General features: G+C 47.8%; 1 gene segment (V, D, J or C); it reads left to right on the top strand.

The window, feature by feature from the left end:
• Window positions 1-20,035, top strand: part of LOC102747101 (T-cell receptor alpha chain constant-like) — a 182,252-nt gene extending 162,217 nt beyond the window's left edge. Inside the window, 4 exon segments of the C gene segment in view lie at window positions 15,873-16,127; window positions 17,887-17,931; window positions 18,734-18,841; window positions 19,497-20,035. Coding sequence covers window positions 15,873-16,127; window positions 17,887-17,931; window positions 18,734-18,840 — 407 coding nt within the window.
• The last annotated feature ends 1,433 nt before the right edge of the window (window positions 20,036-21,468 follow it).

The raw sequence follows: 21,468 nt of genomic DNA, 5'->3' as shown, positions 1-21,468 counted from the left end.
GACTCTCGTTCTATCCCAGGAAGCATCTAATATGGTCCTTTTACAAAGTAGGTGCTTCAGAACTCTTGTTTATTAGAAATCAAGCACCCAAGGAAATCAAGTTTCCAGGCCAAGGGAAGAAGAAATGAAGTAAATACCATACTACATTCAGGACGTGGTGAAGAGGGAGAAAACTCTAGATTGGGAATCAGATAGACCTGTGTTTGGTCTCTGCTACCAACTAACAGAGGAACTTAGACAGATCTCTGGCCTCTGGGCCTCAGTTTTCTCTCCTGTAAATGGGGAAGCAGGTCTGCATGACCTCTCTGCCCCCTAGCACCAGCAGCCTATGAATTTATTCCACGGGGGGCGGGGGGGATGGGGGTGTTTTTCTCTCCTACGAATAAGTCAAATAGCTATATGAAATCTTGAGTGCTTTCTAACTCATTAGGGTGAATCAGGAAAAGAGGTGACAGGACAGGCATCAGACACTGTGGTACTGACTGGGAGAAACAACAAACTGGCCTTTGGGACAGGCTCCTAGCTGAAGGTAGAGCTGAGTAAGCAGTAACTACAAAATGTTTTCTGGTGACAGTGATCGGGTGAAAAGGAGATGTCATTTGCATCATTTATGTCTTATTTATAATGAGCTATATCTAGTGCTGATGTATTAAGAATGGTGGCACCCAGAGAAATGAGTGAAAGTATTCCAAGACTATACAAGCATATTTTCTCTGGGGTGGAATTTAGCCAACCATTAAGACTTTTCCCGAGATAGGAGGCTGGCAGAAGCTCCATCTAACATCAGAATTTTTAGCACTAGAAGTGAGCTAAATGGAGCCTGATGGAGGGGAAAAGCTAGAAGAGCAGAAAATTGCATGGCCATGATCTAATGGACCCTTTCTACTTCCACTGCCATTGATTCAGAGACAAACTGGAGCGGGGGAATATTCAAGGTCATTTGATCCATGCCCCAAATAAGCTATACCAAATTCACTCCAGAGATTGTATCCCTTTACACCACACGTTGTTCGAGAAGAGTCCGTGGAGTACAGAGAAAGGAGCCCAGGGCTTCTGGTTTCAGTCTAGAGTTCTTAACTTGGCCCCAGCTGGTGGTGTGACATTGAGCAAGTTATTGCCCCTCTGTGTGCCTTAGACTCCTCCAGTGTGAGTTGAGTAGGACAAAGCATTCAAAATCTGTGGTTCTGGGACCTCACTCCCATACCACCCGAGAGTTTGTGTGACTCAAGGGTGCAGACTCTTATGGTTATTTCATAAACAAATCTATAACCCTGAAGAAAATAATCTTGTTAATCAGTAATCTAACTTAACATAGAAAGAGTGACTACCTTCTCAGGATGTGTGGATGCGATGCTAGGTATGTGACATATGGTATTGTTTATCCTCAAACAATTCTGTGGGGCAGGGGGCAGTATCCCTATTTTACAGAAGAGGAAACTGAGGCCCAGAAAAGTAATTGCCTAAGATCCCAGTGTTAGTGAGTAGAAAAATCTAGATTCAAACCAGGGTCTGTCTGCCTGATCTCAAAGCCTTGCTCTTTGTACTACACTCTGTCATAAACCCTGCGCCAGGGCTCACTTAGAAATGAGAGACAATGCCAATCACAGTGAGTAAGGAAAAACATGGAATTTATCTTTTCTATTCTTAAATATTGCCATTGACTTAGAGATGGAGCTTTGGGAGATCTTGATTTGAATGCCCCAAATGTCCAAAGGATTCTCTTCCCCTTTTCATGAAGAGGCAAAAAGTACAAGGGCTACTGGGAGCATTTACCCCCATGAAGACAGAGGAGCTGGCCCAAGCAACCACTCCCTTGTCCTGACTCTCCCTTTGTCTCGCCATATCTTGTATTTTCCCCAGGTAGACCAGTCACCAGTGTAGCTGATCTGCAAGTGCCTGACACAGGCGTGAGTTATAGAAAATGCAACATTAAGGGCGCTTTGGGACATTGCTGGATCACAGAACTTCGGCTCTGAAAGGGAGCTTAGGTATCATCTAATTGAGAGCTCTTTGTTTTTCTAATGAGGACATTAAGACTCAGAGAGGTTGGTTGAATTGTCTAGCATCATAAAGTCAGTGAAAAATAGGGCTGGGACTAAAACCTGGGGATTCCGGTCCCCGGATTTCATAGAATAGTGACTAGTGTTCGGTGAACCTGGTAGGAGGTGTGAGATACGTTCAACAAAGGAAAAAAAAAACCAAATGGGTTTTACTACGGAAGTATTAAAAAAAGTGTTCCTTATTATTAGCACCTTCCCATAGGCGCCCTGGGCCTGCTTCCTAAGCTGTGGTATAAAAATGGAAGGAGAAGGAAATGGCCCATTTTGTCATAGCACAAATCACTGTGGGGAAATACTGCAGGCTTCAAAATTGGGACAGGAACAAGACTATTTGTTAAAGCAAGTAAGTTCTATGAAATATCTTGATTTGGATTACAGTTGAGGGACATCTGTTTTCATTGTTTATTTGAGGGGTTGGGCATGGTTTTGTTTGCTATTTAAATAAGAAGGTAAGTTAGCAATGATAGTGTTGCATTATTATCCATGAGCATCATTAATGCAAGAAGCACGTCCTGAACACTTAGTAAGTGTGGATGGATAAAACTACCCTAGGTCCTGGCTAGAACTGAAAGTCTGTAATTATATGAATGACTTTTTTCAACCTGAAATTTCATGACCTTTTTTTCACAACATTTTTTATATAATCTACTGTAGGATCTCCTATTGGGTTCTGCCTTATTTCTTGTCATCTTCCACTGGTCTTAGGAAAATGAAGGTTAAATAGTAAAATTATATGCCTCCTCCCACTCTGGTGCATGCACACAGATGCAGGAACATGCTTGGTACCTGATCTCTGTGTGGCATAGGAATCCCAGACTAGGGTTCAGTTACAGGGTACCATTTTGTATAGAGTTATGTCAGTGTGAGCACAGGCTATAAGAACCTCGTATTTGGAACTGGCACCCAACTTTTGATCAGCCCAAGTAAGTCAGATCTCCAGAAATGTGTAAACCCACCTCCAGTACTGGATTTACATTTTTATATGTAGCATTTAGCATGGTCTATAACAGAATATCATTATTACTACTACTGTTCTGTTATTATTGATCATAACAATGCCGCTAGCTCAGAATATATATTTTCTGCCATGTTATTTTTTTTAACCTTTAAGGAGAATCAGTGTCGAGATATCAAGAGAAAAATGTGTTTCCTCTGGAATCAAGTAACTTGCTTGTTCATTCAGTTGCCCCCTCTCTGCTGAGGGTCAATACAAACCTCACAATGTTTGGGGTTTTATACTGCCTTCTTATTATCTGTCTTAGAAATGCTTGCTTGATTTTTTTTTTTCCTGCCTAAGCACTTTGATTTTGAAGCTTACGTTTACCCAGAGTATACTTTGCTTTCAGCCTCTCCCAAAATTGGCCTCCTTGTCCCAATAATTATGCCCAGTAAAAATCAGTTCAACTCATTAAATGATTACTGGGTATCATCAATAAGCCAGGGACCATAGTTGGTTCAAAAAAAAAAAGAAGCATAAGTTATGGCCCCTGCTCTCAAGAACTTCTGGTCTCATCAGGGAAACAACACTTACATATTAAAAGTCCAATAACAATGCAGATATGAGTGTGCGAAGATGGCTACTGTACATGGTCCCGCACACGCCCTGGGGCCTGGCAGGGACCCCGCTGGCTGGGGACAGGACAGCGGTGACAAGGGTCAGTCCACATGCCCTGACAGAGACCAAGCATGATTCCACCCGTGTGTTTCTGGAAAAGGATTTATGTCTGTTATCTGGTTTGACTTTCTTGAGGACAAAAAGCCCCCTTGGCAGAATCCTTGAGTGAGGTGAGGACAGAAATGGCAGTGAGCGAGGCGTGAGTCACCAGGACTCTTGCTCAGCCCAGGAGAGGAAGAGGTGACTGAGTCCCGCTGAGGCGTGGTTTAGCATGTGCCCCAGCACGGCATGCAGGAAATGTTCTTGCTCATACTCTTTCTGGCAAAGGGAAAAATACATTTTTGCATATGTCCCCCAAAAAACTGGTACCTTCTTCTCAGGCGTGGTAGCTGAGGTGAGAAAATGCTCCCCCCACCCCCCAGCCCCGGCCTGGTATCCTTAGAAATATACCCACCAGCCACTGTAGGAGGCAGGTTTTCACAAACTTTTGTAAAGGCTTTGTTTTTCCTAGAGAAGAAATAGCTGGAGGCTGTGTTTGCTGATGGCTGTGATTAGGAAAAGGGGTGGGGAGGGTTTGCTGCCAAACCCGTTAGGTAGGCTCAGAGTGGGCATTACAGGGAAAACGTGAGGATCAGCCTTTCCAGGCCCCCAGCCTGTAGAGCTCCAGAGAAGGCTGTGTGTCCTCCATGAGAGGGTGCATAACACCAGGACCTTTTTGTAATGCACTTACCCAGAGTGTGGCTATGGGAACAGACTCACTTTTGGGAAGGGGACCCAAGTGATGGTCATACCAAGTAAGTGAGCTGGGGCCCTCCTGTACGAGTGAGTCCCTTCCAGCCACCCCCAACCACTGGGCCTACCCCCAGTGCTGGACAACTTCTGTCCATGGGGCGGCGGGGAGTGGACACAGTGTCATTCATCAGTGCCACACCTAAGGTTCTTAGACAGTCACTGTCCCAAACCTTTGCCTGTCCCTTGTTTCTTTTGCCCTCTGCTTCTCTCGGCATCTCCACTGACCCCGCTCCCATCCTCTGTGAAAGCCTGCCCTGCTTTTCCCTGAGGCTGGGTTTCAAACTGAACAAAGACCCACAGACCGGGAGAGCTGGAAGGGCCCTTGGAGACATCTTGCCCTTGTTGTAGGGGAATCTAGAGGCTCAGGGTCCAAGCATCTGTCCCGGGCCACACGGGGTAGGCAGTGCAGGGCAGGGGCAAGGCCCCAGCCCCTCACTCCCACCCTTGAGCTCAGCAGAGCCTCACAGCTCTTTGCTAACATGGCCCTCAAGCCCAGAGTGCGGTAAGCTGAAGGCCAGCAGCACGTGCCAGCCAGAAGCTGAGGGCAGAGCTCCCACTTCAGTTCAGGACCTCGGCCCAGGCCATGCCTTCCAGGAGCTTAGTTTTCGCATCTCTGAAGTAGGGAGCATGGTCTCTGGTTCTCCCATCTTTCAAAAATTGTATGGAAATTCTTGTGATTTTTTTTTCCCTGTCCTATGTTTTCATAAAAGCCAGGCCCTGTCTGAATGCAGGGCATTAGAAATAAAGGAATCAGGGGCACCTGGCTGACTCAGTCAGTAGAGCATGCAACTCTGGATCTGAGAGTCATGAGTTCAAGCCCCACGTTGGGCATAGAGATTACTTAAAAAAAAAAAAAAAAAAAAAAGGAATCAAAAAGCTTTGGATATTTTGGCCTAGCACCAATCACTGGAAGGGCCTGGATCCGGCTCGAAGTCTGTCCTGGAACCAGGGAAATGCAGGGACCAAACCCCTGGGCCTCACGCAGGAAGAAGCCTAGGAGTGGGTGGTTCTAAAGAGCTAAGGAAGGGGGAAGACAGAACAGCAGTATTTCAGGAAAAGGAGGTAGACAGGCTCCATTCAGCAAGAAAAAGCATCAAACCTCCTGGGCCCTCCAGCCTCAGAGCCTGTCCGAAGCCCTTTGTATCTGACAAGAGAGTAATGGGGTCAGACCCGTAGCGCTGGCGAGGCAGGCAGGGTGGTGGTGGTATTGGGAAGTTGCTCCCCACTGCTCTGCTGACAGGAGTGCGGGTGTTCTGGGTAAAGGAGGGTGAGGCACTCTCCAGCCCCCACCACTGGCTCCCATCAGCCCCCCACCTCAACTCCAAGGCTCAGGGGCTGCGGGAGATTTCCTGCAACTCTCAGAGCTTCCACCAGTGGTTTTTCCCTGGCTTTTTCCTCCAACACCACTGGGGCAGTCGGTAGAGGGTGGTCACATAAGACAGGTTTTATCAAAGGCTTTCCTCACTGTGTGTATCAGAAGGGAACTACAGACTTATATTTGGAAGAGGGACCAGGCTTGTTGTTCATCCCTGTGAGTATTACAGAAATTATCATTTCGATAAGGGAAATTTTGTAGACAGGAATAGATTATGGAAGGATATGGTAATAATGAGAGTCTGTGATGTGGTCTGCTCCGTCGTTAAGAATCCTTGGTTGTCTGGGAGTAACTTATCAGGGTGTTGGGTCTAATGAAATGGTCGAGACTCTGCTGAACAAGGGTTTTGCACGGTGCTTTCAGAAGACAAATCCTCAAGTTTTGAGGAAAAAACAATTCACTCTTGGTTCAGTTTCGGAAGCAGAACTTTCTCCTTGGCAACTAAGGGGTCTACCCTGCCCCTCAACCCTATGGCTGAGACTCTCTCTCACACCTTCTCCCGAATCCATGAAATACCTATCCCTATGTGAGAGCACCCCAGCCAGGGTGGGGCACCCAGGGGTGCTGGAGGGGGGTATGGGGCAGGGATGGGTCTCCTTGAGCTGCAAGAAGCCTCATGTCTTGCCCTTAGTGTAGAGCATTGCTGAATCATTTCATTATTAGCTACTATTGACTGAATGCCTGCCATGTACCAGTGACTACTCTCTGTCTTTCACTAAGTTCTCATTCAGTGTTCAATTCCATCCTATTGTTAGGTAGCTGGCATCATGCCCACTTTACAGATAAGGAAACAGAGGCTTCCCGTAGGTAATGTGCCCAAGATCGCACAGCTAGGAACGAGAGAGAGTGGAACTCAAATCTATTTGACTTCTATCTGACTACTGTCTTCTTGTTATCCATGCCACTCACTGCTAGCGCCACCCTCCCGTACTCTGAGAAGGAAGACCCCAGACCTCGGAGGCCACTATTTGGTCTTTGCTGTGCCCATCCTGAGCCTTCTTGCCATGGTGATCATGGCAGCCCTGAGGCAGGGCTTGGCATTAATGAAGAGATCAGTAAAGTCATTGAATTGGGTTGGCAGGATGCAGGGATGGCAGGGAGGGAAGTAGAAACCTAGAAGGACTGTTTATTGGGCACGAAGTGACTGGAAAGAGAAATTTATCATCAAAACCATGGAACAGACTGTTTAATTTGTTTTAAGATTTTATGTATTTATTTGTTTAGGGAAAGAGAGAGAGCAAGCGGGAGCGAGGGGAGGGGCAGAGGGAAAGGGAGAATCCCAAGCAGATTCCATGCACAGCGGGGCTCAATCCCACAAACCTGAGATCCTGACCTGAGCCGAAATCAAGAGTCAGATGTTCAGCTGACTGAGCCACGCAGGTGCCCTAGGAACAGGCTGTTTAAAAGCTCTGTTCCCAAGAGGGAATGCTGTAAACCCATAAGGGGACTGGGCAGCCACCCTGGGTGGCAGAGGGCAGGTATTTGTACTGGATGATACCATGGTGCGGACATGGGTGGCAGAGCACTCACTTTTGGGAGTGGAACAAGACTGCAGGTGCATCCAAGTAAGTGCCTGACCTGAGACTCTAGCCAAAGACGTGGAAGGTCCCTACTCTGCTTTCTTAGATGATGAATCTGCACTTCCTGAGCCAATTTCTCATGTTTCTTCATGAGGCTTGAATGTTTTGAAATTTTAATTTCCAGCCACTGGCTCAATAGCGGTTCATTTTCTAATGCTAGAAATTGCCCATGGGGATGGGCCTTTTCATCATTACTGAGACAGACTCTTTTGCTGTTTCTAGATTCTTTTGAGATGAAAGGTCTTTATCAGAAAAGAAATTATGACTGATTATGCCAAAAAATACATTTTTGTTATATATCGAGTTTTCATGAAAGGTGGGAAATTAAACTTCCCAAAGACACTGGCCATTGGACACACTCTCACAAAACTCCATATCTAATTGAGAGCTATAGGAAGAGCTTAAAGCCGAAATAATGCAATAAAAACTTTAGAAAATAGAACCGTACAGAATTCAAAAGAGAAATGAGATAGTCCTAGTAAAAGAGAGCAGGACTACATCAAAAATGAATTAAAATATTTAGAAGTCTTTTCTATTCAACAAATATTTACTAAGCCAACTATTACATTCTAAGCACTATGCTAGATGGGAGGGAAGGAGGAAAGGAGGAAGGAAGGAAGGGAGGGAGGAAGGAAGGAAGGAAGGAAAAAAGGAAAGATGGCAGACTCTCTGCCATCCAGCATCTCCCAGCAGGTAGACAGGCGTATAAACATACAGTTCAGCACAGCGTCACCATGTTGTAGAGGAGATCCATACAAGTTGCAATGGGAACAAAGAGGAAGGCATGCCCAACCTCCTAGCTTAGTTGCCTGGTACTTCCATGCATCCTGCACCGCACCATAAGCTCGGTGAGACCAGGACCCTCTCTCCTTCATCCTTACACCTCCACAGCCCAGCCCAATGCCTGGCACAGAGGGGTCAGCAAATACGACTGTTGAAAAAATGCCTTCTGGCTAGGGCAGTCAAGGAAGGCCCAAGTGGAGGGTTAGTAACTGTTCAGAACATGTTGCTTTAGACAGTAGCAAGTATTCCCCAACAGAGAGAGTTGTCAAAGACTTCAAAACGGGAGATTACAGAATCCATCCAAAGGCACATGGGGGAGAGACAGCCCATCTTTCTGGGGAAAACTTCCTCCGTATTTACCTGTTCATTCGGGCACTTTAGCAAAGCCTCTTCCCTCCCATGCGTCTGTTCAGGCTGCATTTGGAAAGCCTGAAACCCATCATATTTTTCAAGAACCAAAGTTCAGATGCATGTAAGAACCATAATGCCTGTGATAGGAAAGCAGCACAAATGGGTTTTAACAGGAAAAAGAAAAAACGTCTGTTGATAAACATAGGAAGTCTATGTCTCCACTTGAGAGACCACCCAGGAAACTTCACTCCATTTGTTCTAGGACCAGAATCTTCTTTGAAGTACACAGCTCCAAGGTGTGTAGGAAGGTGGGTGGAAGGAAGGCTGATAAATTCACATTTGGGAAAGGTTTTAAAGTTGCCAGTGTTTCTGGAAGGTAAACCTTGCAAAGTGTTGAAGCGTTGTGATTCCTGTACGTTGATTGCATCCGTACCTGCCCTCGAGCTGTTCCGGATGGCGGCAGGAGAATTCACTCTACAGCTGACTACATGTTGAGCAATTCCCCGAATAGAATGAAGCTGTTTTGTGATAATTAGAAAGAAATAATCAGAATCAATGAGACCCCTAATCGTGTCCACAGAAGTAGGCAAGAGAACAGATTCAGAACACAGAAAACTTAAGGATTAACATTAGGCTAAAATTTGGATGGAATTTTAAATTCTTGGAACTAGAAAACGGACTTCCAAGGAATATATTTATATTTATATACAAACCTGCATATGTTCCACAGATCTTAATGAGTATTTTAAGAAAAAAAGATTACTAGATCAAATAAGTTTGAGAAGCTCTGGATTTCTTTACTGCAGGACTTCTCGGAGCCTTTAAAATTAGCTAATAATGCCTTGTCAAGTATACAGTATAACAGCACTTTCCAAACTAATTTGAGCTTAGATTCTTTTTTGTAGAAAAATTTAGAAGGACTAGAGTTCTGTGAAACTCTTGTCAAGAAGTACTTGTCTAAACCCCTCTCAAACTTCGGAGATTTTTTTTCCCCATATGGATGTCAACCCTAATCTTAGAAATTTCTGGAGAAAAAAATTCTGGGGCCCCGTATATAACTCACTCCTAATTCTCACAACCATCAGAGTTAAGCAGTCCTCGCTGTGCCTTTTATGTGAATATTCCAATGGCAATTTTAGCCTCTCTCTTTCTCAAGGAATCACAGAACCACTTTCTAAAAGAAGAGCCTCGCACAGGCTGCCGTTCCAGGATTTAGCCCTCCCCTAGGTCTGCCATCTATTGCCAGTGCTCTGAAGTCCCCCTCCAGATTCATTTCCCAGTTAATTCCTGGCTCTTCTTCAGACTCTTCCAATTTTCCTCCTTCACTTTCAGTATGGAACCCAAAAGCGTGTCCACCTTCCAGGAAGGCCAGACCAGCTCAAGGCTGGCTGTGAGGGAAAGGTCTGTGGGCTAATTACACCGAAAGCTGAGGAACTGGGACTGGGTGAGCCGGATTTTTCTCTTGTGTCAGAGAAGGAGTGATTTGGAGTAGGGATAGGAGATGTGGCTGCCCCAGGAAGGCAGACCCTGCTCAGGTTAGAGTTCTCGTAAAGCACCCCGCTATTGTGTGTTGTCTGGTACCTACGGTCAGCTGACCTTTGGAGCTGGGACTAGGCTGACAGTGCACCCATGTGAGTATTGACCACGCACGTGTCCGGGACAAAGGTAACTGTCGGCTTGTCTGTGAGAAAACAGGCGATGATTTATGGCAAACTCGGGAATATTAAACACGTTTTCCAATTCCTACAAGCTCTCTTGGTGACTTCAAATGTTCCCATTTCTCATATTAAAGACAGAAGTGCCAAGAGCCAACTGAGTAAATGAAAGCCTGAGCAGAATAATATACGGAAACATTAAAAGAGTTCCAGATACTCGGTGCTCTCGAGCAAAGCCAATGGTATCAGCCCCAGATAATCTGAACATTCAGGAAATTAGCGACGTGCCCTTGGGGGGAAGGAATGACTTAATGGCGAACCCAAATTCTCTCTCACTGCCTATTGCTGCAGGTAACAGCAGCATTCCTTGTCTCGGCTAATGATGTGGCATGGGGACACCTGCTCCCAGAGTCTTCCCCTCTGGAGTTTAGTAGAGTTTTGAACCTCTCCCAGGGTAAAGATGAGCCCAACCCCTATCTGAATGGCAATTACATGATGTGACCTATCAAGGCACGGAGGCAGGGTGGTGTGGGGTTCATAGCAAACTTGAGAGGCTGACAGATCTGGGCAAAATTCTGGCTCTACCCTCTCTTAACTAATAAAGTCTCTACTTCCTCAATAGCAAAATGCCAAGAACCACATCATAATAACATAAGACAACGCCCAGCAGATAGCAAGTAATTAATAAATGGTAGCCTTTCCAATAATAATTTCATCATTATTATTATTCTCCTTGTCTTCATCAAGGCCTTGCTATAAAAGGTTTACACTGTTGTAATGGGGAGAGGGAACAGCTTCCCTGGGAAATAGAAAATCTAAGAAACGAAGACTCAGGGAGACTTGCAGGATGGTGCTTTCAGAACCTGGCGGGTTCTAGTAGATTAATGTCAGGAAGGATATTACAAAGGTCTTAGCTGCAGTGGGGATACAGCAGAGTACTGTGCTAATCTTTGGAGCAGGGACCAGACTGAGTGTCCAGCCAAGTAAGTAAAGTGGGGCAACAGTCAACATTAACAATTGATTCTTCTTCGTCCAGGATGCTAAGTTGAGCCCAAGTATTTTCTTCTGTAAGATCCCAAGTGGTTCTTTCCACCCATCCCCAGAAAATTCTCCCATCCAGCACTCGATGCTTGGGAAACATCTTTAGACTGAGACTTTAGGAATCATGAGGCAAGTGATAAGCCTGTAGTCCTGGACCCTCCATGAGAAGATCCAAGATACTGCTGCCCTGAACAGAGTTGTGTGCTACTGAATTCTTGGTTTATTGAAATCACAACCTCTAACCCAGGATACTACAGCAGGATAGGGCAAAAGGAAAAGGGATGAACAACCAAATTCTCAACACAAAAGAGCAGAAGGTCTAACTCTAGAAAGTGTGATTCTCTTGTCCCCTGGAGGAGATCAATACTTCTATTGAAGCAGGAGGTAGATTTAGTGAGTTTCTGTAATGGTGTCACCTGCAGTGTGAATACTGGAGGAATTGTGGGCAAACTCCTATTTGGAAAAGGAACCCAAGTGTCTGTAATAGCTGGTGAGTTATCCCAGGTGGCACCATTTGCAATCCCATGGGCCAGTGAGTGTCTCTATTCCTTTCCTTGGGGATATCAGTCTTACTATGGTGAGGCTAACTGTGGGTGTTAAAATGAATTGTCTTACAGAGGCCTCTGGGAAAGGGAAACGCATCACTATCAGTTTTGAAAATCTGTGTTTCTCTAGGTCAAACACATTAAAATTTTACTTTAATCGCTCAATGGATATTTTCTAATGCCTTCTATGTGGCCATCACTCTAAAAGAGACTGACTGCAAAGAAGTCTAAGAAAGATGACTGACCTATTCCTAAATTGGATAAAAACTAGCTAAAGGGACATAACTATTATAAATTTAGCAAGCTGAAAACTATTTTAGTATTAACAAATTGATGACATCAATAGGCACAATAGAGATTCAGAGGAATAGGTTTACGGCTGGAAGTTGGCCTAGACAGATAAGGTTTTATGCAGTAGAAAGGATTCATTGGGCCTGAAGGATGAGTAAGATCTGTATGGGCAAAGATTGGAGAGAAGGGGACTTTCAGGCATAAGGAACAACAAGAAAGAAGGCATGATCTTGGATGTGAACAAGGTATGTGCACTTTGGCCTAAGTAAACACATCTGATAATAAATTGGATGCAGGGAAAAGCAAATAAAATGTCTTTTTAGACAATAGAGAAAAGGAATCCTAAAGCCTTCAATAGAATACAGACAGTTAGGGCCAAGGCCAGCCACTAGGAAACTGGGGATCCAATTTAGAAATGTAGACCAGATGTGAATGTGAAAGGGGGCCAGCTCCTTCTGTGGACACCTCATGTCCTAGGGACCGCCCTTCTCCTTCTTCAATGGGCTCTACAAGGTAGGTTACCCCATCCCTCAGAGGAGGGGAAACCTAAGGGTTTCTGTAATGAAGACTTTAGCAGTGGTATGAAGGTGTTGCCTCTCAGTTGCAATTTGGCAAAGGAACCAGAGTTTCCATAACTCCTGGTAAGTCCGCCCAGGCTCACTGCTTCCTGATGCTCACCAGAGGCTCAGTGGGACCCAGAGTCAGTGTTGCTAACTAGGAACACTTCTGGGTTCCTAGTACCTAACTTACAAAGCACAGATTTTGTGGGAAGGAAGCTTTCAATCACTGTTGTGCCCCTATGCATCCAAAGCACTAGAACATTCGGACATGTGCTTCTGTGGTCAGTTTTGAATTAAAATGAAAGGTTAGGATCTAGCATAGCTGAACTTCTGCATCGAAAACTTGATCCCGTCTTGCTAAGGCAACTTCTGAGATGTCATCAGTGGTAGGATGTGTGTTGCTAAGATGGGACAGGATGCCTCTCCTCCCAGGGCTCTAACAGATGGACCCCTAAAGACCTCCAAATTAAAAGTGATTCATTTCTTGTCTTCAGACAAAAAGAGATGGTTGTGCTAGAGGTACATGGGAGCGGAAGTAAAAGGGGCTAAAAAAAAAATCAAGTTTAAGAATAAGTACCCAGCTTTTCTTACCAAAAAGTTCTGATAAGCAAGAATTTTGCAAATCTGATGGTTACTAGGCCATTTATTTATCCAACAATTGTTTCTTGAGCACCTGCTATACGGCAGACACTAGGTGAGCTAGAATTTTTTCTCTCAAGTCCTTTATGTGCCCTGGATGAGGAGACCTTCATCTGAAAACTCTTCATGTTGGCAAGCAGGTGAAGCTCTATTCATCTAGGGCACATAAAGGACTTGAGAGAAAAAATTCAAGCTCTCCAGATCATGGCAGCCCCTGAATTTCATGCCAGGAAATTTGGGCATTATTCTATGGGCACTAGGGAGTCCCTGAATTATTCTGAACAAAAAGTGGTGCAATCAGCTCTAGGTTTTAGACAAGTACTTTGGAGGATGAGCTTGAAAAAGAGAATGGGGGGACAAGGGGGAGCGGAGGGGAGCAAGAGAGGAAATCAGAGGTAAGGAAGCTGGACAGGAGAAACAACAGCAAAAATGCAGATAGGGAAGCCCAAAATGAATGCAGTCTTGGTAAAAACAAAACTTGAGAGCAGCGAAAATCACCTCAAGTCTTCTGACTTCGTTGATTGTTATTTCATGTTGATCTCTCACTAGCGAAGTTGAGCAAAAATTGGCCTTTCCCTGATGGAGTCACCCCCCACCTCACAGACTTAAAGATGGCTTTTAAGGCCCACAATCAGCCCTTTCCTCAAAAATCTCATGTTCTCTGGCATAGCTCTCTCCAGACCAATGCTGTCCAGTAGAACTTTCTGGGACAATGGAAGTGTTCTGTCAATCTGCACTGTCCAATATGGCGGCTACGATGCTCTTAAAATGAAGTTTTAATTTTTAATGGAATTTTAATTTGATTTCATTTGGGTTAGTTTTAATTTAAATAGCCACATGTAGCTAAAGACTATCATATTGGACAGCGTGGTCTAGACCTTCTTCAGCCTGACACTTATTGGCTCTAGGACTTGAGTGAGTGTTTAACCAGGACTCAGAGTTGGACATCGGGCCCCCACCACAACCCCTTTTCCCCTGTCAGCCCAAACTGCGCTGGTGGCACCTTATCCTCTGCCTTCTCCTCAAGGCCACATTCCCTCACCACTTTCATACCGTTCCACATCCCCCTTCCCAGTCCCACCCGTGACTCCCACTGAGGACTAACAAACCCATTGGGGTATGCTGGTGGCACATAATGGCTTCCCGTCTCTCCTTTCCCTGTAAAAGATTGATGCCCAAGGGCCTTATCCCACAGTGATATCAGACCCCCACCCCCAGCCCCAGATATGGGGACATTGGAAAGGAACAGGCAGTATCCCTTGGGGCCAGAGCTTTGGATGTCCCTCACATGGGACCATCACCCACCCCTGTTCTGCTCCAGAGACAGCCCCACACCCTTGACTTGACACCCTCGGGATGCCTTGACTCAGCAACTCAAGGCCATGCCAAAGGCTGATGTCCCTGGTTTCAGGTCCAGCTGGAAGTCTGCATTGCCAAGGCCACCCTGGCTGGCCTCACAAGTGAGGTACACCCCTGGCCTGAGAAACTTTGCATGCAGGGTGGGGAGCTGTGGGAGCAGAGAACCACAGGGGCAGGAAACTCTAGTCCCAACCCTGCTGTAAACTCTCTGGGTGGCCCCAATGTGTTAACCCTCCCAGCAAACCTCTGTTTCCTCTTCTAAAGGCAGGAGGTCTGAAAGAATAAACAATGAGAGTTACATTAAAAACACAAAATCCTACAGAAATACTGAAGAATGATTCTCAGCAAAAGGAAAAGCCTCCAGCAGCCCCTGCTTCCTGGGGGTGAAGAGTAGAAATGGACTGTATATAACTCAGTAGCACATTATCATGGCAATATCCTGGTATTATCAAGAGCTGCAGTTACTTTCATTTGTTCAGTACTGTTAAACATAATTTTATAGAGAGGAACTTCTCCTTTGATTTTCAGAATAACTTGGTTAGGAAGGTGGAGGAGGCAATGTCTCCATTTTACAGATGAAATTCGTGACCCTTAGGGAGCTGATGTGACTTGTTCAAGGCCTTGTATCTAGTGAATGGTAAAGCCAGGACTGGGATGCAGGTGTTCTGATTTATTGTCTAAAACTTTTATCAATGAGAAATCTCCTGGTAATGTGACCGATCTTCCATCTTAATACCAGCCGATAATAAACCTCCAATTCCTGTCCATACCCACCCTAATTTGGGGGAGGCCACCCCTGATTCCAAGACATCTGGTTTGCTTTGCTGGGCCTCTATTCTAAGCTTGCTTTGTCCTGCCAGACCAATGTTGTTGCTTACTAGTCCCGCTGTGCTTTTGAAGAAGTTCCTATTAAGTAAAAGAATGAACAGTATCATTAAGTAGCCCTGCATTTCTGGTTTCCTTGAATTGCAGGCAGGGCCAGGCAGAGAGCCTTCCCTGAGAGCCTGGCCTCTTGGCCAGGACTCGTGGCTTATGCTTGGCCCTGACTCCCAGTCCACTTAGAGCAACTGGTTTCCAGAATGTGCTTTCCCACCTAAAGCCTGAGAATGTGACTTGCCAGCCCCACGGAGCCCTGCTCTTGCCCATCACTGGCATCTGGCCTCAGGCCTGGGTTGGGGCAAGGAGGGAAATGAGCATCTCCTAACCTGGGTTCTTTTGGCCCACAGATGTCAAGGACCCTGACCCTGCTGTGTACCAGCTGAGAGGCCCTAAGTCCAGTAATATCTCAGTGTGCCTGTTCACCGATTTTGATTCTGAAACCGATGTGCAACAACCGCAGGGGCCCACGGTGATCGGCTTGAACAGTACGGTGCTGGACATGAAGGTGATGAATTCCAAGAGCAATGGGGCCCTGGCCTGGGGCAGCAGCACCGATTTGAAATGTAACGGTACCTTCAACGAGGAATTCTACTCCAGCTCCGGTGAGTGTGGCCTCAGTGCCTGTGCAAGCCGAGTCTCCCCACTCGGAGACACCCGGTTCTTCCGGGAGCTCAGGTGGTTGGCATCTAAAAGCTGCTCTGATGGGCGCCTGGGTGGCTCAGTTGGTTGAGCGACTGCCTTCGGCTCAGGTCATGATCCTGGAGCCCCGGGATCGAGTCCCGCATCGGGCTCCCTGCTCAGCGGGGGGTCTGCTTCTCCCTCTGACCCTCCCCCCTCTCATGTGCTCTCTCTGTCTCATGCTCTCTCTCTCAAATAAATAAATAAAATCTTAAAAAAAAATAAAAAAAATAAAAGCTGCTCTGATGGGTGGTCTCGGCCTCATCCACTGTCAGCAAAGTCCCTCTGCTCTCGTTACTGAGCATCAGTGCGCTCCATCCTGGCGGGTCGCAGAATGTCTTAGGCAAAGAGCAGAGGGGGAGAAGGTGGCGGGAAGGGCACTGGCTTCTCACCCGCCCTGAGTTCCTGCCTCCCTACCTCTGCTCAGGCTGTTTGCCCCTCGCTTCTCTGCCAGGCCCCCATCTAATGCCCTTCTCCGAGATACCTCCCCTTGGTTCTGCCTCTCTGCCAAAGATCCAACCTTACCCAGTCGTTCATTCATTCAGCGAACACTGGTTGTGCATATACCACGTGCCAGGTGCTGGAGTGGAGGAGTAAATAAATCAGATGAGGGGTCTGCCCTGAGGAAGCTCCACTGTAGCTGGGGGAGGCCGTCCATCAGCAAGCAGAAATCTAGAGAACTTCAGACTGTAACATGTGCTTTAACTTGGGGGTGGAGGAAACAGCCAACTTAGGGACAGAGAGTCTGGGAAGGGCTCTCTGGGGAAATGCTAGGTGAGATGAGAGTTAAAGGATAAGCAGGGAGCGGCCGGGCCGAGGGTAGGGGGGGAGCCTGTGGAGGCCTGACTTAGGGGCACAGCGAGAAGGGGAAGAGTAGCAGGACAGGAGATGGACGAAGTGGGGAAGGGCCACATCACAGGGCCTCCTAGGGTGTGACAGGGCAGCCACTCTCCTAAGTCCAATGAGAAGCTACCGATTTGGTTTTTAAGTAGGAGAATGACATCCACTTTACTTTTTTCAGAGAGCACTCCGACTGCTGAGTGGAAAATGGATTGTAGGGGCCAAGAGTGCAAGCAGAAAGGCCAGCTGTTGCAGCAGACAGATGATGGCGGCCCGCACAGCGGGGAGCAGGGCAGTTGCGTGGCCAACACGATTTCAGATTCAAAGGGAGAACCGTGCAGGGGTGCGAAGGAAAGAGGAGATCAAGGAAGGTGGCTGGATTTTCTGCCCCAGCCGCTGAGTCAATGACAGCGCCATTGACTGAGCTGATGACAACAAAGGAACAAATTTGGAGTGCAGGGGTGGAGCCTCTGTGGGACACAGGAAAGCATCCACACCCCTCATGGCACTTGTCACTGTGTGGTGTCTTACTGCCTCTTTCAGACTGCAGACTGGAACCTACCCAAGGGCAGGCTGTGTGTCTGATGGTTCCTTGTGGCCTTGTGTCGGGTGACAGGTACTTTGCACAACCAGTGTTCATGAAGTGAATGGAGTGGTCCCTGGAAGCCAGAGCCAGTGGCTCTCTCAGCAGGGGTCCACAGGTGACAAGTCCCCTCCAGACCTCTCAAGGAGAGAGCATGGAAAGCCTGTAGACAGAGGCTCATCTGCCCAAATCCTAGGAGGTCTGACGTGGGAGAGTCAGCACACTCAACTCTAAGAAAATGTCTTTGTTTCTCCTTTTAGACTTTTCCTGTAATCCCACTTTGATAGAGAAAAGCTTTGAAACAGGTAAGAGAGGGGTCTATCCCAGCTTCAAGATGTACCCACAATCACCCTGACTAGATAGGAGAGGGGGGAAGGGATATGTGGATCTGGAATGAAGTTAGGAAGAACGAGAACATTCTTGAATCAACCAGGCTCCTCTCACCATCTCTAATGTTCTTTCCCCCTCTAAGGACTTTCAGGATGAGTCTCTAGTTTCCCTAGACCCCATGAATCACTCCTAGGGCTCTGGAGAACCAAAGAGAGTTTCTCCATAACCCAGCTGTGATATTTCCGACTGGCTCATGCAGAGCCCTGAACTCACCAGCTCCTCCCAAGGGCATGTTCCCTCTGTAGCAGTAGCTGGGGTCCTGCCTTCTTTCAAGAAAAGCAGCAGAATCCATGTAGGCGGGGGTCTCGTCTCTCAGGATCCCCACCACTCCCGGCCCCCTGCCCTGGGCCCGTCCATTTCCATCTGAGCTGTTTTCACGGAATTGTCCCTCTTGGGGTCCAGGCACCAGCTTCTCACTCAGAGACCCAGACCCAAGGGATTACAATGAGTTCTGAGCCCTGCCCCATCCCCACTCCTGAGGGATGCAGCATAAAATAAGGACTGAGTGCAGCTGGTGTTTTCCTTTGAAATGGAATACTGTTGACCCTGGAGGAATATACAGATCTGCTTAGGAAGGGATATACACCCAAGCTCAAAGGGAGGGGTGGGCCAGGAGCTAAAGCCCACCCTCCAGCCACCTTTTGGGGAAAACCATGGGTGGGTCACAGGGGCTGTGCAGACCTCCGGGGTACATGCGATAACCTCTTGGTTTTGCAGATATGAACCTGAACTTCCACAACCTGCTAATGATCGGGCTGCGCATCCTCCTCCTGAAAGTGGCCGGGTTTAACCTGTTCATGACACTGCGGCTATGGTCCCGCTGAGGTGAGCAGGCGTCTCAGGTGGGAGTGCGGGCTGCGAGGGTCTCAAGGTGGGTCCCCAGGCTCTTGCTTTTAGGTCCTAAAGCGGGGCCCACCAAACTCCTCCACTTTTTCTGGTTAGGGGTTTGTATTGCTGATAACAGTGGCCTAGAACATTGCTAGGACTCCTCAGGGGACAAGAGGCACCTCAGTTAGCCATGTCTCCCCTACGAATTAGGAGGAACAGCTGTTATTCTCCTCGTTTTGGAAAGAAAGACGCTGAGGCCAAGTCACAGCAAGGGCCACCCACACAGGAGTGGAAACATAAGAGAAATGCAGGACCCAGACTCATTTAGGCCCATGCCTTCTATCGTACCCTGTTCACTGCAAAACCCAGAGGGACCCCTGCTTCCTTTCATCATGTCCTCTGCCCCCAGTACGACGCGAAAATACTATGCTCCCATTATGCCCTAATCCCAGCTAGCATCTCCATACCCTTCTCTCCCCGTGTCCCTGGTCATCCTACCGACAGGTGCATCCTGCCCCACTACCATCCACAAGAACTGAACTCCAGTGTCCCTTTGCTCCTAGAACTCTATAAATAGAGGCATCTCCATCCACGTCCCTAGCTGTCCTATCTCCTCGGTATCCAGCCTAACCACTGTTCTTCCTCATCCCAGGTCACCAAGACCGTGAGAGAGCCCGGCACCCCCTCGCTCCCGACTCCCCACCCTACCCCTCCCCCCTCTTCAAGCAGAGAGGCAGACTCTCTGCCCCCGTGGACAAGAAGGCTCCCTCTGACTCTCTGGCCCCACTGGCAATGGCCATCAACTGGCTCCCACCCGATAGTCATGATCAAGATGCTGAAGAGCTGCCGAACACTGCCTCCACCCCCTCGGTTCCCACACTGCTGCTTGCCACAGGCCGGACGCTCCGGCAAAGGCAGGGGGCTGCTAAGGAGAGATGCGCTGCCCTCCCCCCCGAGATCAACTCTTCTGTCCCCGGGGTGAGGGATCCCCGGTGGGCCCTCTTGGCCTCTAGCTCCCGGAGAACGCTGTGAGGAGTTTATATTTTTTAAACAGTGTTCATCAGGAAATATGTATCACCCTTTTTCCCCCAAGATGTGGGGGAAACTATTGTGGAGGCCCTGCTGTGCTGTGTGTCTGAGCCACGTTGTATATTCTGCTACCCATGGCTTCATTAAAGGCAATATGAATGAGCCGGGACAGTGCTCCTGTTTGACTGGGTTTGGTCAGGGTCACGTTCGCCTTGCTATTGATCCCTGGCTGGGCAGAAAGAAACCAAGGCTTTTGTCCTGATGTCGCTCAGGAAGCCTAACTCAACAAGCTGCTGAAGTCAACCTCTTCCTGGAACGACCTCTAAAAAAATTCCACTTAGAAGGCTGTGCTGGGGGCCAGGCAAATCCACTTAAAAGTTAAGGTCCCTGCTCTTCCGTTTTCCTGCCACACCACTGGGCCACCCGTAGCAGGAGGCCATGCCCATGACTGATCAGGACTGGCAGTGGAAATTTGGCAGACGGAGACCACACAGCAAGTATCCCCAAAATGCCACCCACTGTCTCCTGCCCTCCGGGACCATTTCCTTTGCCTTTTCTCTCAGACCAGATTCCTGCTGAAACTGTGCATTGCCCCCACAGATTCATGGCTGGAGACCACCCACCACTCCTCTGCCTGGGTCCCAACCCAATGCCCCAACTTTGAGGTGCCCAGTCTAAGCAGGGGAAGGGGTTGAAGACTAGCCAGACTTCCTACTCCCCACCCCCCAGCCTGGATATAAGAAATGAATCCTCTCCCCTCAAGCTCAGGGACTCTGCCAAGGAGAGTCTTAAGCTCTCACCTAGCGGACAGGACGTAGGGCCTCCTGGGGCCCCTGGTATTCTTCTGAGCCCGAGTGCCTTTCCTGAGGTCATGGCCACTGATGGGAACACCCCTCAGAGAGGCAGCCACCCTCCTCACAATTACTGCCATCAAGCCCAGGGCTTACCGATTTGCAGAGGGAAGGGAGGGTCCTGTCCCCAAACACCTCTATGGTTCACGCGTGTGTCTGTCTCCGACCGAATCAGCCAGAAATCTGCAAATCCTCCCAGCTACAATTCAGGCCTGCATCTTTTCACGGGGATAGAGCCACCAGCTCAATAGGGGTCTGGGCATGTCCCTCCCTTCCATGAGCTCCAGGGTTACCGTCTATAAAATGTCATCTAAGACTGAGAGGCTGCATGCCCCTCTGGTTCTGTGGCCTCTGTGGAGGGGGGCGGTCATGGAATCCTCAGCTCTCGCTGAGCCCCCTCATCTGTAGCCTATGTGCACGTCCCTTTAAAAATCACTAAAGGGGGGCGCCTGGGTGGCTCAGTTGGTTAGGCGACTGCCTTCGGCTCAGGTCATGATCCTGGAGTCCCGGGATCGAGTCCCGCATCGGGCTCCCTGCTCGGCGGGGAGTCTGCTTCTCCCTCTGACCCTCCCCCCCTCTCATGTGCTCTCTCTCTCTCATTCTCTCCGTCTCAAATAAATAAATGAAATCTTAAAAAAAAATAAAAATAAAATAAAAAAATAAAAATCACTAAAGGGGACAGCCACAGAGGACACCGCGTCATTGCGGGTCCCTCTCACACACAGGAGGACAGGTACCACCTTC

Source organism: Leptonychotes weddellii, chromosome 9 (assembly GCF_054177405.1).
Source record: "Leptonychotes weddellii isolate Sample4059 chromosome 9, ASM5417740v2, whole genome shotgun sequence".
Taxonomy (NCBI): Eukaryota; Metazoa; Chordata; class Mammalia; order Carnivora; family Phocidae; genus Leptonychotes; species Leptonychotes weddellii.
The sequence above is the reverse complement of the archived record's forward strand: the minus strand, read 5'-3'. Positions and strand labels throughout refer to the sequence as shown.